The following is a 21406-nucleotide window of genomic DNA, read 5'->3' as shown; positions in this document are numbered from 1 at the left end:
CTTCCATCTTCTCCTACTCGTCGTAATCCTCTAAATCTTTCATGTACACTGTTAGCCACACACTACCAGAAAATATCAACAAGTGGACGGGGAAAAGGTTGTTGCAATTGTTTCATAACCTGCATCGGTCCTTGGAACATTTGAAGTCATCAGCCGTGCCCAAGATGACAGCAAGTTTAAGCGTCTGACGTTTCTAGGTTTCACAAACTTTCGCGGCAGAGGGGTATGTATGACATGCAGCGCTGTAGTACGAAGTCAACCTACGTCTGGCCACACATTTACGACACAGCCATCCTGCCTTTCGGGAAGCAAGCCGCATAATATAGCACTCGAACGGGATCAGAAGCGACTTTGACGGTGTTCACAGCCTTAGGCGGGACGATGTGCTCACACTCGCAGAACTGGTTCACCAACGAGTGTCTACTTTCATATGACCATATTATATATTATGTAATACGTATCACATGGTGTCCCATTTCCTGACTTTATGAACAAATACGTAAGCATATGCCTTTCGATGTGGGTGTGAGAGCTGCGAAAATAATCAGTAGCTTTTGCTCCTCGCTCCAAACGTACCCGCTTAACGGATAATCCCTTTTCCAATGTCCTGGACATCAGGTAAATCCTTCAGCCTGACCTTCTCTTACATCTCTTGTAATGTCGTGAAAGCACGAGTCGAGAGATCTAAATGATGGTTGTTCACTCCACCGCACGTGCACTCATCCAACAATTTATCGAAGTAGTAATTAGATAGATCATCTGAGAAACGGCTCATATATGCTTGTCCACTTCACTTCTTTCTCATTATAGCGAATTATATTAGCCACAACTTGAAGGACAAGCAGGTACCTTGCTCGACCCAGGAATTCTTCCCCATCTGCGCTCAAAGCAAGTACCTGAAACCTTTCCTCATCCTCAGCGCCTCATCCACCGTCGTGCCCTCCATCTCGGCAGTCTGGTGGGCAATATCTTCAGCATCCCAATCAGCCAGCTCACCAAGCTCCAGCTTCTTGTTCAGCCGGCTCAGCATCATCCTGAACACCAGACAACCCATTATTGTAACGCCAAACATGGCCGTGACAATGCCATACGATTTGCGATACCCGTTGGCACTCAGGTCCCACACATACGAGCCTGCGATATTACCAAATTGGGAGAAGGCGTTGATGGCGGCGAGGGCGACGGCACGCTTGGCAGGAGGTCGAGGGAACGATGATGAGATCCACGAGTAGAAGACAATGAAGCTGCGGCGTGTAAGGGTCAGAACCGTGGTAATAGTAATCAAGAGATGCGCGAGAGAGAGAAATGCAGTATGAAACATACCCTGCATAAGAGCTAGCCTGGAGAAACAAGGCCACATAACGACCTGCAGTGCTGAGCGTCGACATGGAAATAATAAATCCAATGAGGCCAAATATGATGGGTCCGATAATATGCCAAAACTTCTCGCCAGTCTTGTCCGAATGCCACGCATTGATCAGGGACACAATGCAGGCAAACACCCATGGCGGGGAGCTCAACAGCAGGGTCGGGACATACCCATAACCAAGCGTAGCGGTGAGTGTAGGCTGTGTAAAATGAACCTTTGGTCAGCAGCCTTCTTCCACTCTGCTGGAACACGAGGTCACCATAGCTCGGATGACTACTCACAAAGAAGGCATTGAAAGACAACCCAATCACGTATGCCATGAGCGTGAACATCATCACCCACACACCGGCGTCCTTGAGAGCCAAGACCAGGCCGTCCGTCACGCCCTGGTCCTTGGAGTCGGCATCCGCCTCGCCCACGTCCTCGACCATGCGGAGCTGGGCAACCTGGCGCTCCTCCTCCGTGAAGCCGCGAGTATTGTGCGGCAGGTCAGGGAGGATGAAAATGGCCGCGATGGCGACGAGCATGGTGACACCGCCCTCGATCCAGAACAGCCAGCGCCACGCCGCATGGCCGAGCGTGCCCTCCATATTGGAGAGGACGCCGGCGCCGACCAGCGCGGAGAAGGCGTTCGAGATGAGATTGCCGCAAAAGAGAACCGCGTTCCTCGTCGTCAGCTCGCGCCGCGTGTACCACTTGGACAGGATGAGCAGGGCGCCAGGGAGAAAGGCCGCCTCGATAAAGCCCAAGAAGAACCGCACCAGGACCATGCCCGCGAAGCTGTGCACGGCGCCTGTCACGGTCGACAGCATGCCCCAGAGCAGCATGACGATGCCGAGGTACAGCGAAGGGCGGGGGATCCGGTTGATGAACATGTTGGAGGGGACCTGCATGAGGATGTAGCCCACGTACAGAATGCTGAGGCAGGTTTCGTACTGCGTGTTGCTGAGGTTCAGGTCTGTCTGGAGGCCCTTGAGGCGCGCAGAGGCGATGTTGTTCCTGTCGAGGTAGTTCATGATGTAGATGAGCACGAACAGCCCGCAGCGGGCGTCGAGCTTGCGCTTGAGGCTCTTCTCGATGCGCACGCGGTGCTCGGGTGTCATATGGGCCACATTGAGGTTAGACTCTCCGCCGTTGTTGGTGTTGCTGTCGTGGTTCTCGGGAGGAGGACTGGAGATGTGCTCGAGGTTCGTGACATTTTGCTTGGCTGATTCAGAGCCGCCTGGGGCGGCGCTGGAGATCTCATCCGGCATCTTGCTGCGAGCCTCGATCGTGAACTCTTTGGGAGACAGACACCAGAAAGTCAGAGGGTGGGTGAGTCTCTTCTTTTGGCCTCGTGATGGTCGACCAAGAGAGGGGAGAGGAGACACGAGGGATATATTATACTTAGACAGACCCCTCGGAAGAATGTAAAAAGGAATCAGCCGAGATCGCAAAGATTGAGGTGGAAAAGACGACAGGACATGGCCAACTTTTTAAACCATCAGCAGTCGATCCACTTTTACCTCCGCCTCCGCAGCACATAGCAGTTGAGCCGGCCGTCTTTAACCCCAGAGTGACCCACTCCGATGGTCGACCCCGTGGAGAGGTGGGATGATCCGTTGCCGTTGCGGGACTAGATTCTCCCACCGAGACGCAGCTTATTCGTGTTTACGCAGTGGATAGTGGTTCTCATTGTCAAGCTTGCATTGGTTTCATTTGTTTGCAGCCTCTCGGACCAATGAGGCCGAGAAAAATAGTTCCGCACTGGTCTCGCTACAGTGGAACCTCTTTGAAGAAAGTGTTGGATCCGGGATTATCATGGTCTCGATGTCTGGGGTGCTGAAGCGAGCCTTGGATTTGCAGGTGGGGATTTCCACTTCCAGTGAGGGAAAGAAGGAAAAGAAAAAGAAAAACGGGGACGTGTTGATGATGTTGACGCGAGGAAATTCTCTAGTGCTACGTGGTTCTGGAAGATGCTCTTGCTCTATGATTTGGCTGTTGACCCTGCCCAGGTGATGGTTGCTCCTTGCCTCATACGAATTCGTTTGTCACTTTGAAAATATTTCCGAATCTCAACGTCTGGCGAAGCAGATAATATTGCTTATGATTACGTACCAAGTAGGTGTCAGGTTGCCCGTCAAGCTGTCATCCAATACAAGAAGAACTGTTGTTGATTTAACTTTGTCTCAAAGAGGTAATTAATACTAAGCCGTCCTTTGGGGTTGTCACTCAACTTAAGGCCAGTTTTCATATACTTATCAGTCAAACCCAGCCCAGCTGCCGTCCCTATAAACACTGTAATAAAGCCACAGGCGATTTCCGAAAGTAAGTAGAGCGTGGCCCATACCATTATGTCCCACTTTTCCTCAATATTGTACTGCTCATTGAATTTTCTAAAAGCTCTCAGGCCACCATGTTATCATAGAGTCAATATACACGTGAATCTCCACTCTTATCCAATTTCAGAACTAGATAAATACCTGTTTTGGGTCAATGAAAAGGCTTTCATAGCACCAGGTACTGCCGAATTGTTCCTGTTGTGGTGTGCCATAACTATAGCAAATCATGTTTACGGCAATGCAGCCACAGTCACTTTCAGGGCGTCTGTGACAGGCTGATGGACCCTATGTGGGGCGTCAAGAATGAAAATAAACCAGAAAGTAATTACTCATAGCGAAACAACCTGCTGTGATGCAGGCTTCACCCAAATGTAGACTCACAACAAGCCGAGAAGTCATCGGATACGTCACATAGACTACAGGCTGAGCATTTGATTGATCCGGGCTTTGAAGTGATGCATCGAGGTATTATTTGTCGGTGAACTTGACAACGACTGAGATGATCACGCTCCTATTGAAAAATTTCATTGTTTCAACGGGAAGCCTTGGCTGGCATGTTCTACAGCCAAATATTGGACAGGCACGTACTTGTGTTAACTGACAACTCGAAGCTCGACTAATGTACCATCGACCATGGTTGAGAGGGCCAGTAATTTGTATATATTACACTAGTCAGCTTGGCTTGTATAAGATGGACTGTGGAACTATAGGAATCAAAGTAGCTTGAAGCCTTATTTGCAAGCGGACTATCCTTCTCCTTACAAGTCCTAACACGAACAAGTCCTCGATGATGTCAATTCATAAACAATCACAGTCTTGAGTGTTCAGGGGCCTCCAAGCCAATATATTTGCCAAAGCTGATTTTGTATGGCCAACACAGTGATCTATCGTTTTGGTAAATGCACTCCATTCCTTTCTTCAACGACGTCTGGGGATGCGGAGTACGTGCACGGACAAGACACTTCAATCACTTCTATACATGTAGACGATGTGGTCTCAATAGGTATCCACATTGATATATTGGCCTGGACTACGATGAATGACTGTAGAGATGAGTAATCCACTTTTTCTGCTCCATGAACTCACCGTTCGCAGCCGGCTCTGGAGACCAAAGGCTTCTGATGAATCACTGTCTTAGGTATGCCTCAGCAGAGGCGATACAGTTTTAGTATTGTTGTAGAGCATATCTAGCAACTCAAATCAGTCCAAAACGACAACAAAAGGCGGCCAATGGTGCGGGGCGATAATTCTGCGGAGGACCTCCGGACGGGCAGAACAAAACGAACGACTAGGAAGGACTGAAAAGTGGGCAATAGTTATTACCTAAACCTTCAACAGTCTCGAAGAGTCAATAGAATCATCGATGAGCTCGGTCCCTTTGGCTATCGTGGTATCACATCGTATCATCACTTCAACTGCTCATTATCCCCCGACACGCTGGTATCTGGTTGCGACATTTTCGTCTCTGAACTTTATCGGTGAATAGCTTCTCAGCTGTGGAGGCCTCCAGAGAATTCTGCTCTCCTATGCACGGTAAAGTCTGTGCCAAATTATAAACCAGGATAGCAACTTATCTATAAGACATGTTTAAGGCTTACTAGTAGCCCTGCAAGTCGGTCCCTTTCTCCAGAACGTGTGCTCGTCCACGTGGATTACATGGTTCACACGGAGCGTTTTCAGCCAAGTTGGGTGCCGTTTTAATTTATCTCATATTCTACTGTACACCGCGCGGACGGGATCAGCTTGCGAGATAAACGATCCGGACATCCACTGCTCGTGTATTGGGAAGCTCCACCCCAGGGGAACAAGACGCAGAGAGACGGCCCGGAATATATATGACACATTTGGTACTACGTTAAGCCCTGCAAGTCGAGTCGAAGACAAGGCTGACTTTCATTGTACATCTCGATCGCTAATATGGACTGCTTTATTTCTTGTCTGCAAGCTGCCAATTTCTAGATGACAACGTAGAGACGCTTCATTTCACTTGACTCACACCTCTAAGTAGCGAGGCTGAACAGTGCTTCGAAAGAGCCAAATTGCAACCGTCCGGGAATTAAGCTCAACGGTTCTGGAAGAACAACCCCATGCGGTTCCTTACATTGGTTCCATGGCCCGTCCGCGAAGGTAACCTTCCCAAAAAAACGAGACCGGCTTGCCAATCCGGATGTCCCTCTCAGGCTCTGCATGAAATAGGTTTGTACCCACCCAGGCGTACGCCTCGCCTCGGCTGGCCCCGCTGAAACTTTAATCTGGGCGACTATATGTGGACCATGAGGGAGATTATAAACAGGTGATTCTTACTCGGGAAGTTGTCGAGTCGTTGTCGCGCCCCAGAAAACTCCCATGTCAAAGCACATGAGCTGGGAATGGAGGAGGACTTATGGCTGAAGGATTTATTGAATCCTCCCTCTTTTTGTCGGGAACATCGAAGCCCAGTGATGTCCCATCTGCTGAATCACAACTGATCCCAATTTTTGTTGCACCCAAAGCAACTATTTGATTCTTGCCAAGGTTTGAAACAGAAATTGTTGACCTGTCCACAGTGAGCAAGAAATGATCAGTGAAGATCAAACGTGTAAGGCAACAAAGTCGCTCTCTTCCTCTGACCTTGGGAAGAAAGTGGGTGGCGCAGATAATCTTATACAAGGTCATGGCCCCCAAGGAAAGCAAGTCAGGCTGCAGTGCCCCGAGCGCAAAAACGACGAGTCTTGAACCTTTTTCTGGGTTCTGCTAACTCGAGCCCGATAAGAAAAGGAAGGAAAAGAAATGAAAGGAAGAAAAGACGTCAGAGCTCCAATTTCCATTGCTAAAAAATAAACGCGTTGAGTCACTGTTCCGAGGTCCCAGCCCCGTACGTGTATCCTGCCCGGCAAAGGCGGGTTGGATGGAAGGACGGGATGAGGGTCTGTTTTGACCGGGAATGGGCTTCAACAAACAACACAATGACATTACATACCCGGGCCCTGGTTGGTGCTTGTGTGGGACGGGGACCCTCGGCCTTGCCCGACGATAAAACTGCTATAATAAGTGGAAAGTGAAACGCGAGGAAGGCTACCATAAGTATTTGCTGACGCACACCAATCCCAACCCTTTGACGCCCAAGGGCAGATCCCTCGTAATGTTGTCGGTGCCAAATTCCCAGTTTAGGGGCCGCAGGAGCACATTATTGCCTGGGGGGGCCCTCCCGAATTTCCCATCGGGCACTAACGTCTGGTGGAGCACGCCCGGGAGAAGAGAACGGACATGGACCAGGGTTGGCTCCTCTTTCCAGCCTGGGAGGCCCTTTCTTTAGGAGAGAGAAATTTACATAGATATATCAAGGGAAAGTGCGGATGAGAGAGGGAGGAGGAAGGAACCTCCTTTCCTTTCCTCACCAGTAAATTTGGACTGTTTACAGGTCCCTCCTCCTGAGCCACTGCCTGCTCTGCTCTGCCTGGCAAGTAGGTTTCTTTCCGGCTGGCCGACAATCAGGAGGTGTTCTCATCCCCCCATCGCCGCCGTTCCTCGAATCCTCCTCGTACGGAAATTTCCCTCTCTCTTTTTTTTTTTTCTTCTTTCTTTTTTTCTTGTTCTTCCACACAGAGCAAGAATGGCGCAGACGACAACGTTTGGGGATCTGGAAAAGGCAACCTGCTGTCTTTTGCAGATCATCAAGGACACGCCTGAGCTGGACAAAAATACAAAGGTGGCCATCGCCGGAGATATGGCTGTGCAGAAATATCTTCCCAACTCGAGGCAACAATTTGGAGCAGGGGTACGTTTATATATGGACATTTACTTTTTATACACACAAATTCATCTTGACTCTGGAAAGTCACTGTGGACAAGACACAAACCAAAGCTAACGGGATTACAATTGTAGCAAAGCATCGACTTGATCACAAACTCTGGAACATCCGCGTCTCTCCTGCGCAAGAAACTGCTTCACCACCCCATGTCACCACTGACCGAATCCTCCGACCGGCTTCTCTACTACCAGACGTCTCCACCAACGTCTCCTCCACCAACATCGGCACCCGCTGCCCGCAGCAGGTCCGCCGGCATCGAGGTCCGCATCACGCCTGAGATGCTCTGCCCGTTCCTCCCAGGCGCGGCCAAACTCGTGCACGAGATCACGCCCTCGCCCGACCAGCTCCCGTACATCTCGCTGAACGACCTGATCGTGTTCAAGATGGACGCGTGTGGGCTCCGGGACTCGGCACAGGGCAAGCAGCAGGAGGCGAGGGACGCGGCGCTCCTCCTCGAGGTGGCGACCGAGCACTGCGCCCTCGACCTCAACCAGGACCAGGCACGCGTGGTCGACGAGTGTCTGGCGGACATACTGCGCCACTCCGCGCCCGACAGGCAGAACAAGGCGTGGTGGCAGGCCAGGCTGATGGGCAAGTGTGACCCGGACGCCCGCAAGGAGGCCAAGGAGGTGCTGTCCGACATGATCCAGAGCATGAGCCTGAACGAGAACAACAACAACAACAACAACAACAACAACAAGCGGACCTCGGGCGACGAGGCGGCGGCAGACGGCAAGCGGTGGTCCCTCAACCTGTCGAACCGCACCTCCAGCTCCAGCTCCAAGACGTCGCTCGACTCCATGGCCTCGGGCTTCTCCAGCGGCGCCAGCAGCTTCAGCACCTGCTCCTCGCCCACCACCACCAACGGCACCAACAGCCCGGACCTCCCCCGCTCGCCGAGGTCGCCACACGATCTCACCTGCGCCATGCCCCAGCGCCCGCGCAAGTTCAGCACCTCGCAGCACAGCCCCACCAAAGGGCACGCCAGGAAGAAGTCGACTGCGGACAAGGGAGGCTCGAAGCGCCACAGCCAGATCCTGGGAGGTCTTCCGAGCGGCGGCATCGCGCAGATTGCCCAGCTGCTGGATGATAGTTCTTCTGGTTCTCCTGGTCTTACCTTGACTGCCAGATTCGAGTCTACACCCGAGGTAGACCATGGCTTCTCGAACAATGGTTCTTACTTTTAATCTCTCTTCTTTCTTTCCTTTTGTTTTTTTCAAAGCCTCTCTTGTCACTAGCGTTTTTGTGTTTTTCCTTTCCTCTCTACTCTCGTTTCAAGGTACACTTTTTCTCTGGATATGATTGACGATTTCGCGGCGCGATTGTATCTATGGTATCAAAAAGGAGAAAAAAAAGCACGGTTGGTTTCGAAAAGTTGGGTTTGTTTTCGTTTGGCATAATGGTTTTTGGTTTTTTTTTGGTACTAATGCGTTTGTACTATTATTGACAAAAAAGAAAATATATACCCCGGCATAGACATTAGATAGAAATTAGTTCAGCAGTAGTATTGGTTTTTGTTTTTCTTTTGGAGTTAGACTCTCATTACAATCAACCCCTTTTCTTTTGTCGGGCGAATTGAACGTTTCTTTTGCTGCAAGACGGTGATGCTTGGAGGTCGAAACTGGATAATAATACCATATGGAACAATTCTCGTTGCTCGTGTCACCTCGCCATCCGTACAATCCGTGTACAAGCTTCTCTTCTTTGCCTGCCCCTTCACCTCCCCATCCTCTCTCTCTCTCTCTTTTTCTCTCACTTAGTCACTCACACATACACAGACACACACACTTACACCTCCTCGAGCAGTGGCGTATTCTCGTCTGGGTTTGTCGTCCCCACACGCGTGGTTGCTCTCGTACAGGCCTTCACGCGCAACGCCTCCCGGATCTCCCCCAGACTCCTGTCCACCCAAGAATCAAACCCAGTCAGGCTGAGCGGGTACATGACCTTGTTCGTCGACGAGGTCATCCACTCGGCCGCCTCGGGCGCCGGCGCGCGCGTCAGGACGTCAAAGTCGGCCGACAGCTCCCTGCAGTACTGCTCCAGCGGCAGGTCGTTGACGTCGCAGCCAAAGGGGTCCTCGATCTCGCGGCCGATCCTCTCGAAGCTGAGCACAATGTAGGCGGCAAACAGGGTGCCCGGGATGGTCAGCCAGCCGAGGAAGTTCCACAGCTGCAGCGGCAGCAGGAGGACGTAGACCCACGTGACCTGGGCGATGGCGATGCTGTAGGCCACGGGGATCGGGGTGTTGGAGATGCGCTCCAGGCCCCCTTGGATCTCGCCCAGGTTGGTGATGCAGCCCATGGCGGTGCCCTGGTGGAGCCCGTCGAGCGTCTTCTGCTCCACCACGTGCTTCATGTACGTGGACAGGTAGGTTAGGATCTCCAGTGGGAGGTTGCCCAGATTGTCTGTGGCGTTGTCGAGCACGATCCGAGGATCCTCTGCAGCCATGGGGATTCCCAGATATTCAGCGGCACTACATTAAGTTTGTCATTCATTAGTGTCAGTTCCTGCTACAGATTTTCTTTCTTTTCGTTGAAGAAGATAGACTCAAATAAACATAAAATAAAATAAAAATAGAAAGGCAAGTAAAAGAAGCATACGACAAGAAAAAAACAAAATGGAATGAAGAGGGGATCGGGATCGTCTTACTATTGCCAGCGGCTCTTCGGCTTGGGTATCAAAGAAGCCTGGTCAGCCCTCCCAGCCATGGTGTCCAGGTGAACCACCAGCGGCGCCAGGTCGAGGTACACGGTCGCAGGCTCGAAGCGCAGGCGATGTTTCAGCGCCGTGGCAAAGGCATTGAGGAGGTTGATGGCAGAGAGCTTGCCCAGCAGGTCCTCCTTGCCCAGCTCCTCCGACATGCCGTGGCGCTCCTGCACAAAGATCCAGATGAGCCGGGCCATCACCCTCGAGTTGAGCATCAGCGCCGACCAGTACTTGCTCCCGTCGTTGTACCGCTCGTACGCGGTCGAGAAGCGGAACGACAGCGCCAGGCCCACGATGAAGCCCAGCACCGTGAGCAGGATCGAGTCGATGCCCAGGTCGTAGACGAACTGGCAGATCGACGTGATGGTCGCCGCCCAGATGCCGACCAAGACCAGCGGGGCCGTGAGCTTGGGCAGGACGCTCCCGTACAGCCGCAGGCAGAGCGGCCAGCGGCTGAACTGGCGGATGTCCCGCGGGCCCTCGAAGTAGTCGTCTAGGTCCAGCTGGAAGGATCCCACCGGCTTGATCCCCCGCGGCGCATAAAAGTCATGGTGCTTCCACGTAGGGTCGCGGATGGCTCCTGACGGCGTCGCTGGTCCTGCGCTGCTGGTAAAACTATCGCCACGCAAGGTCGGCGCGGCGCTGCTGCGCAGAGTCGTGGATGGTGACATGGTTTTCTTCAGGTTGCTGCTGGGCTCTTCTTCTTTCTCTCTCTCTCTCCTCCTCCAAGGCTTGTGTCGTTCGATGATTGCCTGACGGTTAGGAGGGGAGAGGAGATGGGCTCGAGCCCTTTGGGACTCGAGAGCTGAAGGACAACGAACAAAAACTCGGTGCCATCCTGAGGCGCTTTGGCCAACAGTCCCATGGGGGGGGGACCCGTCTTCGCGTAAATAAAAGAGAAGTGAAAGAGGTGTGGGTCTTGACAACGCGCCTGTGGGCTCAGCGGTGAGCAGGGGCCACGACGATCCTCATTCACTCGATTGATTGGCAGTGCGTGTCTGGATAACTTTTCTCTGGAGAGCAACATGTAGGCTAGCAGAGATTCCACGTGGCAGCTGAAGGGGTGTGTCCTCTGAAGTGCATCAAGGCGGTCAGCCACCTGTCGTTGTTGCGACTCTGCAAAAAGTTGAAATGAGACTATCCCGAGTCGGTGTCAACAGGACCCATGTTTCCTTTCCCCTTCCATCACCCCTGGCTTTCCAGCACCCTTGGAGAATGGGGGAAGAATAACCCTTGTCAGAACAGGAAACACTAAATAAAAGTGACAAGACACTTATAGAATAGCGGGAATTGGCAAATCCACTGTGCTTGTATTATCCTTGACGAGTAAGACCTTCGGGTAGGCTACAAGAGTTGATAATCATCGTCTTGCATAAGAGCTGTGCTTAGCCCGGCAACCATGTGTGCCCAACTTACATCGCATGCTTTCATCAATGACAATGTCAAGTTCTTGCCTGAAAACTCTGATGGGGTATGTTGATTTATGATTAGTGACTTAGAAGGAAAATGCTCTCCTATTAGAAAAACTATAAGGCGAAAGGGATTGATTTCTGTGCGAACTATTGGAATATATTCGCCAGGCAACACCTAACTTTTTCTGTCCTGTCTTTCTTTTCTTTCTTTTCTCGGTAATCCCTAAGCTTTGATCACGTTATCATTACCTCGTAATATGTTCATGTGGACGATTGATGCCCATACCATAATATTTGCTAAGCCAGAAGGCTGTTGTCTGCTCGTTCTGCAGTCCAATACAACAACCATGCAGACCCTATTGATGACCCCGAGTCTTAACTGGCCAGATGCCACGGACGAGAAAGACACAGTATGATATGCCCAAGTCCATAAGTGCGTAGTATGTAATGACTGCATTCACAGAGATCATTTTCTAGTACAGGCATGTTTGTTGGTTCTACACACCTACTATTCGTGATAAGTCGAAGGGGGGGGTTTTGGGCCGGGGTAGTTTTGGGCCACCCTGGCCACCCTCGTCAAATACACACACCCATATATATATATACTGTTTATCTATTCTATTCACCCACTACGATTCAATCCTCCTCATCAGTAGGTAATTCGATATCGCTCTCTTCATTCAGACTATCCTCATAGCGATTGATCGCGTTTTAAGCTCTCTGTATATCCTTAATCCCTGCAAACTTCGAATTCGGGTTCACATCAACCTTTCTTCTTTTACTAGGCCTCAGAGCCTCAATCTGCCTTTTCAACGCTTTATTTTCCTCCAATGCCTTGGCAAACTCGAGGTTTCTCTTCCCATAAGCTTTTTTTATCTTCTTGAATAGCATATAGCAGCTTGGTTCTGTTCGAAGTTATTGCTGATTCTCTAGCAGCTGATAATACAGCTGTTTAGCCTTTCGAGGAGTTGAAAAGAGGACTAGCTGGCTTGAGGAGGCTTTTGGGGGAAGATAAGGTGCTGTTGATTGTGCTGAGCCTGAATTGGACTGGGTCTGACAGCTTGATTGACTGTTCTCGAGGAGAAGAGAGCTTAGAAGAGCTTTTGAGAGTCTGAGAGGCTACAGACTAGTTGCTTTCCATCCAGATCTGATATTCTGGCTTGAAAGGCCTTTTAGTTGAGCTAGATGATAGTTCCTGAGGAATAACTGCTTGCCTGCAATAGTTGAATCCTCTTATTAGCTCATATTGCTAACTTTCTTTCTGTATGCTCGTTTAAGAGATGAAAAGATCTCTAGATCGAGGGGTTAAAGAATGTGAGAGATATGAGAAAGCAAGTAAATAAGCAGTATATTGTTTTGAAAGCAAAGCTATATGAATTCATCAGTTTTATGGCTGCTATAGCTATTCAGGACTAACAGTCTAGCTTCTGAGGGGTCTGCTGGCTGGCTATGAGAGATAAAGATCTTTTTCAGCTATTCAAGTGCTATTTTATTATTTGTTTATCCAGTTTGAGTAGCTGTGAACTGCCAGCCCTCAAAAGGCTTCAAATCAAGAGGAAACTACTGTTGTTGTACTGTTTAGCCCTTGAAAATTACCAGAGGGAAGAGGTAAGCATCTGTAGCAGAGATATACTCGAGAAAAGAGATCCAGGCCTTTGAACCAGAGTTCTTTTTTTGAATTGAATATGAAGAGAAGCCTCTGAGAACTAATCCATTCATTCCTTAGCCCTCCATCAGGCTAGCTTCATCCATATTCCATCTATTAGCTGGCTTGATAACTTGAATGTGAGGAAGGTTGAAAAAAACGAAACCAAAGCTGTATTATCTCTGTTATAGCTCCATTCATTCGCTCAGAGGCAATACAGCGAGTCTTCCTGATTTTTATCTCTGGATTTCTCTTCAAAAAAGCCTGAGTCTATTGCATTCCAAGAGCCTGAGAGTCTCCCTGGACCTCGAGGATCTGCTGAGCAAAGTATTTAAGTTCTGAATAGCTTGGTAGAATGCCTAAGCTTTCTTGAATCAGGATCCATTTAGCCAGTCTTCTTTCCTGATCAATAGAGAGCCTTTGCTGGTTTTCGTGGGCTGTTTTATGCGATTCCTCTCCTTCTAGGCGAGCCTGAAGAGTACTCCTTGGAATACCCCATTCCCTCGAGGCTTGCCGCTGAGACTTGCCTTTTCTGACAGCCTCAACAGTCTGGGCTAGCTCAAACTCGGAATAGGGCTTCATAACAGTCAGGTAAAGGTTTGCTAGAAAGATGAAGTTGTTTGGATCAAAATTGGTTGAGTAATAGCTATCGAACTAAAGGGGGTTGAAGAGGCGGTGAGGGTGGCCAGGGTGGCCCAAAACTACCCCGGCCCAAAACCCCCCCCTTCGACTTATTGTTTCTGTATGGTTCAAGGCAGGTATTGTTTTATCCATAGCCACCCTTCTGCTCTCAAGTTATAGGAAGTGCCATCTATATGCCCAATCCAAGAAGGAGGCGTGGCGCCCCAGCAGCCGTGAAAAGGTGCATATTTGAGCACGAGGCTTATGCATTCAAAACAGCCGTACTACATCCAGCCACAAATAGCCACAAGACTGCCGAATAGCAAAATCCATCCAGACCACGAAGTGTACAAAGAAACAACAACAACACGTGCTGCAGACGATTCTTTGCAGCCGCCAGCAGTTGGGACGGCCTTGCTACCGCTTCCAATTGCCACGACATTTGATCCACAATCAGCAGACTGTGCTAGGTGAACCTGCTGGTTATCCCAGTCAAAAACCGCATATGCCGCCCTGAGGAATGGAGCCCCGAGGATGTAGGTAGGCGGATCAGTATCGACACTTGTGTCAGTGACTGCGAGAAAGCAATATTGAAATCCATTCTCGGTTACGTCAGTTAGCATGTTCTCATATGTCACCTGAATGGTCTTGCCGTCGAAACTAACATCCAGGCCACCGGTCTGTTCCTTGATGCTGCAGTCGACCAGACAGAAACTGGTCTCGCCCGATGCGATCTCCGTGCCGTTGACGTCGTTACAAATCTGTAATGAGAGGCCCTGAGGAGTGAGTATGTCGCTGGTCCCGCTGTCGAGCACCGCCAGAAAGCTTGCTTGGCTGTATTGGCTTGAAGTTGTGGTGTCTGGTTTCGTGATGCCCACAGATTGGACCGTGACATAGTAACTAACACAAAGACGTCAACGCATAGCCGGGCACAGCTTCCAGTAGAATTTTTTAATTTTTTTGACACAGAAATGTTAGACATATAATCAAGACTGGAATACGAACCCATAATCGGAAAATGTCTTTTGTCCATGGTCATATGACGGAGACGTCATCTGCACCGTCTCGAGAGGCAAAGTCTGCAGTGAACCAGAGAATTTCTTTTCATCTAGGCCTCCAAAAATGATGGCGCCAGTCGTATTGTCGTAGTCTCTTAAATCGAGGCTGAACGCGCGGCTGGCGATCTGGCCCTGGGAAGCAAGAGAGTCCAAGATGAAGCTGTACGGCTGCTGTGACGAGTTGTACCCGTATGCGGAGCTTGGGCCCATGCCCATAATCCCCAGAGCTGTTGCATTGGTAACGTTCGCAACCCCGAATTGCTGTTTTGATATTGTCAGACCTCCAATGTCTATGGTATCGGTATAGTAATTCAATTCGATCGTCGTTGTGTCGGCGTAGCTGAAAGTAGTGCCTTCGTTCAGGGCCTCAGATGTGGAGGATGAGGCTGGATCATATCGAGGTATGGACTCGCAGTACTGTGGAGAGGTGGCATCGGAATCTGCTTCACTGCCACTGCTGTCGCCGCCCTCACTGGTTGTCGTATTGGACCGAGATGCGGTGCTGCAGTCCGGATCGACCCAGAGCTCGGACGAGCCTGTGTCCAACACCACCGAGGTAGACTGTCCTCCGATAGAAATGTTGATCGTGTATGCCTCTTGTAAGTTCGTGAGGTCGATCGAGGCAAATTTGCTGCTTGCTCTCTTCCGGATCATCTGTTGAAGTTCAGGGCGCTGGCCATTTCTTGCAACTGGTATGTGGACTGCTCCGGGGACCCGGAGAGCCGCAGCCAAAGGTATGAGTGGGAGCGCAAGAAGCGCAGAGGTGACAGGGAAGAACATGTTAATCTTGACAAGGACGTGGATTCCGTAGTCGCCGTGGATTGTAATAATATCAAGCTCTATATCTGATGAATGTGAGAGTGGTACAAGGATTAATTATGAGTGAGCAGGAAGAAGCCAAGAGGATAAAGAAGCCTTAAAGTGCTGACGGAGAGCATCAAAAAATGATGAGCGTCTGTGTCTGCTGGAACATCGCCGCCTTCCTGCAGAACACACAACCTCGTATCGGATACTTTTTTACCCTTTTTACCCCGTTAAGCAGGCATATATCAGGGATCATATCGAGCCTCCCACCACTCATACCTGCCGGGCTAAGCGCCCAAGCAGAGGGCAGGGGCCGACCGTGTACGCAAAAGGACAGCACTTTCCCGAGAGTTTCACAGGTCCGTCAGCGCAGTGCGACTCTGTTGCCTGCTCCTTTGGGTCTTATTCAGCTAGTGATCCACTGGAGGGTGAGTTGGTCCACAAAGAGAGCTTCATATTGATATGGGCGCCTACGTATTTGTCCGTCTGACATGAAAGCGCCTCATCTCTGCAGCGAGTCTAACCCGTTGGAGATAATGGCTTTGAAGGTTGTCAACAACCTTATTTATGCTAAACATCCGAAGACCCAGAACAATGAAGCTCTTAAGACTCATTATGCTAGTGCTCACTGAAGCGTTCGCAATCACAGACCTATTAGGTTTGAGATCGTGATGCTGTTCACAAGGGTGGCTTAGAGAACGAAGGGCACGGGGTTATAGATCATGAAAAGAAAACCAAAGCATCAAGGTCAGTTTGCAACCCCTCCCCCCTCCCTTCTTGTGAGGGGTAGTGATATGACAAGTTACCATGCCGATACTCACGGGGGCTGCCTTTGCGATGTGAGTGCTCAGTACTGCTATCTTTCTCCTCCTTGGAGTATGAGTGTAAGGTGACCAACCTTTCAAGTATTACTCGAATTTGAAGAATCATGATTTTCTAGTGGTCACTAACTTGTTCCAAGGGGAGAAAAATCCGGAATGATATCGGAAAGTATCTATGACTCAAGCGGTCAGCCTCGAGCATAGAGCAGCAACAAAAGAAGAAGAAAAAGAGAGAGAGAGAAAAAGGTAAAAGGCACAACATACAACATTAAAGGTGTAGAAGGAAGGGAACAAGACAAAATAGGTGATCCAAGTTGAGCGCAGAAACAAAGAAGAAGATAAAAAACGGCGAGAAATCATAAGGAAACCAAAGACGATCCCAGAATGGGGAAATAATGAAAGAGCAGAACAAAATTGAGAAGGTTGCTTGCCCAGATGGTACGGCTGACGTCTAGTCCTTGGTGGCAACTGATGGGCGACGGCCCTAACCCTGAAGAAAGCACCTACAGTGGGCAGCCACTGCAAATTTGAACATCGTCACTGCTACAGGAGGTCCCCGCAGCTCACCACCCACCATCAACCAAGACAACCCACGATCTCACTCGCGACGTGCGCCTTTGGGCAACTACTCACCTCTCGATGCTTCTGGTGCCTGATTTACATCCTCCATGGTCATCACTGTGGTCACCATTTTCCACCTCTTGTTCGTCGTCCCGTCCTGCGCAAAGCAGCACGTGCCAATAATTCAACGCCACCGAACAAATTCTGCGGCCTGCTCTGACAGCAGAAATTTCCTGACGTATCTATAAAATAAGCACCAAATCCAAACTCGCACCATCTTACCCAAGCCTGGTCTCTCAGAAGCCTACGCATCTGGTGGCGGTCCTACCATCATGAGTAACGAGGACGAGGTGACCTCCCTGGGAACCGCGACCATCGCCCGCATAGACTCATTGATTGACGAACTAGAGTCTCTGACCACTGCCTGGAGGCGAAAACTGGAAGCTTCGACCAAGTTGGAACGGCGGGAACAGCCCGACACTATCCCTGGTCTCCATGATTTTATCGTGTCCGTCAAAGGAACGAGAAACTCGGTCCAGCGCCTTCTCAAGGCACGAGCTGCTTCGCAGCAAGGACAAGCGGGCGTTGGCGCCAGCTTTGACAGAGAGGAACGGGACAACAAGGATAGAGCGGTTATTCAAGGTTGTGGTCTGGCCCCGCACCAGGAGCAGTGGGATGCCATCAAGCGTGCCCGTGGCCTCCTAGCATTCCGCCGTCGATTCGCCGGAAAGTCTGGAGAATTGGGGCCAACGATAGATGCTGTGGTCGAGAATGGGACAGAATGGCTGAAGATCTCGACTGTGACGGAAAAGAAGTTGATCTATCAAATGGCCCAGGAAGGATGGCATCCTGACGACTCGTCGGACGACGACGAGTCCGACGACAGTGATGACGAGAACAGCGGAATCAGCATCGTGAAGACCACAAAGCAGCTTGTTGAGGCTGCTCGGATGCACCGATGTAACACTCGGATCCCGACGATACGACTCGTGCTGCCAAACCTCACCCTGCGACGTGTGCACGCTGTCGACAAGATCCTCGAGAGGACCCGCAGTCTCGGACTATCCAAGAAGCAAGAGGGCGATGTCGAGGTCATTGTGGACTGTGCAGATGGTGCGTTTCTGCAGAGACCCATACCTTCCCTGGACCAGGTGTTCACGGGCTTTTTCTGCGACACCAACCAAGACCGCCTCACTTCAACGGTGAACCTGGAGCTCACCATCATCCTCAGCCTCGTGTCCGACATTGCGCATGCGGAGGCCGAGCCGAAAGAATGGTACTCCAGACAGACTCTTTCGCATATTGAAGACGAGAACCACGCCCCAGGCGTCCGGCTGCAAAATGTATATGCAGCTTTGGGGGACAGGCGTCTTCAATGCACTCAAGAGGTCGCTAGGGAAGTCCGGAATGTGGTCGATGACTTGGGAACCGAGACCACCAAGACCCGTGCTTTGATTTTTTTTGGACGACGGAGTTTGCGGGACGGCTTCGACATACCGCGCAGCCACACCATTGACACTTCTGAGAAGGAGGGGTTGGATAGAGAGGTCGAACGCCAGAGACTGGTCGAGCAGCTGCGCAAGCTCTCGAGGTACCCTGTGCCCGATAATCTCCAGCTACCCATTGAAATCGTCGGCGATGATGAGTTTAACCATAAGAACTATCAAGCGCTCATAGATTCTGGTCAGCTTCCCCCAGTAGCGGCGAAAGTGTGGGAAAAGCTTGATAGGTCTTACAACAGGTCCTGCCACCTATGGGGCTGGCTACAAGACATTACGACGGTCTCTGCAAATAATCTCAACGCTAAGCTGATCGATGCAACTGTTGACAAGGTATGTGGCTGTTGTGAACCGTGTGATTCCATGACGCCCTGGTCATGTGTGCTCCATAAAGTACCTGGGACAAGTTATGGGGCTACTCTGCCCTACTTTCTGGGATTGGTTACACCATCTCAGGTTCTGAATACTGAACTTTCTCTTATTGCACAGGAACGTACTAGTGCACTCGAACTCGGCCCCAGACTATATCTCACTACCCTTGCTATCAGCATCAACACTGCCAAACCTTGTCCCAGCGACAAATGGGAAGAGATCAAGGACGCGAAGCACGAGCGGAGGGAAGCCAGAACCAAGGAGGCCAAGCAGATGAAGGCTGCAGGGACTTGGGGCCCGAGCCTAGGTATTCCAGTCAAATGGGACGAGCGGCAGCTGAAGAAGCAGTATGTTCGGCGGAAGAAAAATGGAGGGGAAGGAGGAGGTGCCAATGGATCAGGCATATCGACACCATCTACAGCCGAAGAGGTCCAGTAATGAGAGGCGTCTGTCAGTCTCATCCCTTGATCAATCGAATAAATGCTTGCAGGAGCGTCGTCGTCTTCTTCTTCAACAAACAATGCTCATCAGCTACGCCATCTGCTCTGCCGATAAAGCCGTTATGAATGACCCATTTCTAAGGAGGGGATCAAAGGCGTCATCAACGGACGCCTCGGCATGTATGTTGTTGGTGCTCCTTGTTTTGAAACTCATGCATCATGGTCTAGACTCTTTTGGCTCTCAGTTTTTATTTACGCACGTATGGAATTGGTGATTCCAAATGCAGCAGATAAGCACTACCGGGGCAGTTTCTTGGGCCAATGGCTTGTTGGCTAACCAAGGCGGCAGGGCGTCAACTCAGTGTGGCGCCACAAGAACATCCCTAAGTCTACTCCCGCCCTGGGAACCCCGCGGAAGTATTTAAACGTATCCCATCCAACCTGCACATACGAACTCTTTTTCTTTTTCCTTTCCAGAGCTGTGGGCTCATCTCACACCAGCAACCTTCACAATGAACTCGACACATCAAGAAGGAAGCCCTCTACTGGGTTCTCCCGATGTGGATAACATCATCTCCGGGCTGCCCTATATTCAGAATCTCTGTGCGCGGTATCGCCCAGAGCTCGAAATGCTCTGGGTCCTCCTCACTTATGCTCCTTTCCTTACAAGCACCTTCCGTTACACCTCGCCCAAATTCGCACGCCATCGAAACTACCCGCCTTTTACAACCACGATCCACATCTTCTCTGCGTTCCTGCTGGTCCTGCGCTACCACGCGCGCTACGCCGCCACCCGCACATGGCCTTGCCCGGAGCTCCCAGACTTACTCCTTTTCGCCGTCTTCAACATCTCTTCCTTCTTTCTGGAGGCCCACCGGGCGAGCGTCCCGCAGAGCATCCCCGTCGTCAGGGCGGGCTTCCAGGTTTCCGTCCTTATGCACGCGGCGGTCTTTGGCGCCTCGTGGGTGCAGCGATGCAGCGGTGGTGGCGGAGGCCAGGTCTTCTTCCGCGCTTCTGTCAAGTTTATGAACTGGTTCGCCTCGTTCCGGGCCATCAAGGAGCTTCTTGGCTTAGTCGACCCTCGTCTGGCGCAGCCGAAGAACACCGTGGCGAGTTTTGAGGTCACGATGGTCCTGTCTTTGCCTTTGGGTTTGTGGGAGGCTGGGGTCCCGGCTGGGGTGCCTGCGTCCTTGGTTTTGCTGGCAGGCTTCTTGATTATGGAGCGTGCTGTTGCTGAGGCTGTCTTTGGGTGAGTGTTACGGATTTTTTTCCTTTTTCAGATCATCAGCCAACTTTTTTCATGGGTTTCTTTTTTCTTCACTGACCAATTTACTTGATGAATTAGGATGTCTGACAGTAACCCTTGCAAGAGGCTTATCCTGGCCTCGGGTTATGTAGATTTCAACCTTCTCAGGGAGAAGAAACAGAGGTACGACGAAGCCAGAGTGGTAGAAGGTGATGGGCTACAGGTTGAGATTTGAAAGATCACCTCCAAACTACAGGATGGCTGTAGATCTTTAAAAAAAGACAAAAGATTGCAATGACATGGTCAAAGCATTGCAGTACCTCAGTACTACGCATTGGCAACTCGTGCACAAGACTTAGAAACGTATGCATATAATTTGTGGAAAATACTGACTGGAAAAATCTATTTGTTGTCCAATTGCACATTGAGACTGGATATCCCCTGTGTTTTCGAGCCTCGTCATCAAACGGCGCTGCCTTTGATTGTTTCCAATTTGTACTTCGCCCCCCTCGACCACGCCGTCTTCTTGTACAATTAGTCTGGGCCGGGGCACAGATGAGGGAAGGCAGCGTGGTCGTCCAATGGAAATGCAGGCCTTGTCGAAAAGTAATGGCCAGTTCGCTCGTCTGTGCTGTTGAACTTGTATTCAACTTTGTCTCGGAGAAGTTGAGATGGAATTCCTGCATAATCATCATCAGATTCCCGTTGCACACACGTCCAAGTCATCAAGAACAGCC

General features: G+C 50.5%; 6 protein-coding genes across 6 annotated transcripts; 3 read left to right on the top strand and 3 right to left on the bottom strand.

Annotated features, from left to right (window-relative positions):
• Positions 1–780: 780 nt before the first annotated feature.
• On the bottom strand, positions 781–2523 carry M406DRAFT_276990 (MFS general substrate transporter). The gene is made up of 3 exons (XM_040918301.1): positions 1651–2523; positions 1324–1568; positions 781–1244 (listed from the first exon to the last, which is right to left on the bottom strand). The coding sequence occupies exons 1-3, from the start codon at positions 2470–2472 to the stop codon at positions 884–886; spliced, it is 1428 nt and encodes a 475-aa protein (XP_040777136.1). The 5' UTR covers positions 2473–2523; the 3' UTR covers positions 781–883.
• A 4759-nt stretch (positions 2524–7282) lies between these two features.
• M406DRAFT_232419 (uncharacterized protein) lies at positions 7283–8125 on the top strand (the record flags this gene model as incomplete). Its single annotated transcript, XM_040915900.1, has 3 exons — positions 7283–7447; positions 7556–7674; positions 7723–8125. Coding segments are annotated over 3 exons (687 nt in total), but the record flags the coding sequence as incomplete, so codon positions are not given.
• Positions 8126–9269: 1144 nt separating this feature from the next.
• M406DRAFT_339445 (UPF0187 domain membrane protein) lies at positions 9270–10861 on the bottom strand (the record flags this gene model as incomplete). Its single annotated transcript, XM_040921444.1, has 4 exons — positions 9270–9301; positions 9341–9957; positions 10134–10683; positions 10807–10861. 4 exons carry the CDS (start codon positions 10859–10861, stop codon positions 9270–9272), a joined length of 1254 nt encoding a protein of 417 aa, XP_040777134.1.
• A 3291-nt stretch (positions 10862–14152) lies between these two features.
• Positions 14153–15763, bottom strand: M406DRAFT_290551 (acid protease; the record flags this gene model as incomplete). Its single annotated transcript, XM_040918910.1, has 3 exons — positions 15417–15763; positions 14913–15374; positions 14153–14768 (listed from the first exon to the last, which is right to left on the bottom strand). Exons 1-3 carry the CDS (start codon positions 15704–15706, stop codon positions 14153–14155), a joined length of 1368 nt encoding a protein of 455 aa, XP_040777133.1. The 5' UTR covers positions 15707–15763.
• A 1681-nt stretch (positions 15764–17444) lies between these two features.
• On the top strand, positions 17445–19421 carry M406DRAFT_106124 (uncharacterized protein; the record flags this gene model as incomplete). The annotated part of the gene is made up of 2 exons (XM_040915181.1): positions 17445–18944; positions 19101–19421. The coding sequence occupies 2 exons, from the start codon at positions 17445–17447 to the stop codon at positions 19419–19421; spliced, it is 1821 nt and encodes a 606-aa protein (XP_040777132.1).
• A 514-nt stretch (positions 19422–19935) lies between these two features.
• On the top strand, positions 19936–20904 carry M406DRAFT_68540 (uncharacterized protein; the record flags this gene model as incomplete). The annotated part of the gene is made up of 2 exons (XM_040925177.1): positions 19936–20672; positions 20769–20904. The coding sequence occupies 2 exons, from the start codon at positions 19936–19938 to the stop codon at positions 20902–20904; spliced, it is 873 nt and encodes a 290-aa protein (XP_040777131.1).
• Positions 20905–21406: the final 502 nt, after the last annotated feature.

This window comes from Cryphonectria parasitica (assembly GCF_011745365.1).
Source record: "Cryphonectria parasitica EP155 unplaced genomic scaffold M406scaffold_4, whole genome shotgun sequence".
In the NCBI taxonomy this organism is placed as follows: Eukaryota; Fungi; Ascomycota; class Sordariomycetes; order Diaporthales; family Cryphonectriaceae; genus Cryphonectria; species Cryphonectria parasitica.
This window is presented reverse-complemented; position numbering and strand designations above follow the sequence as displayed.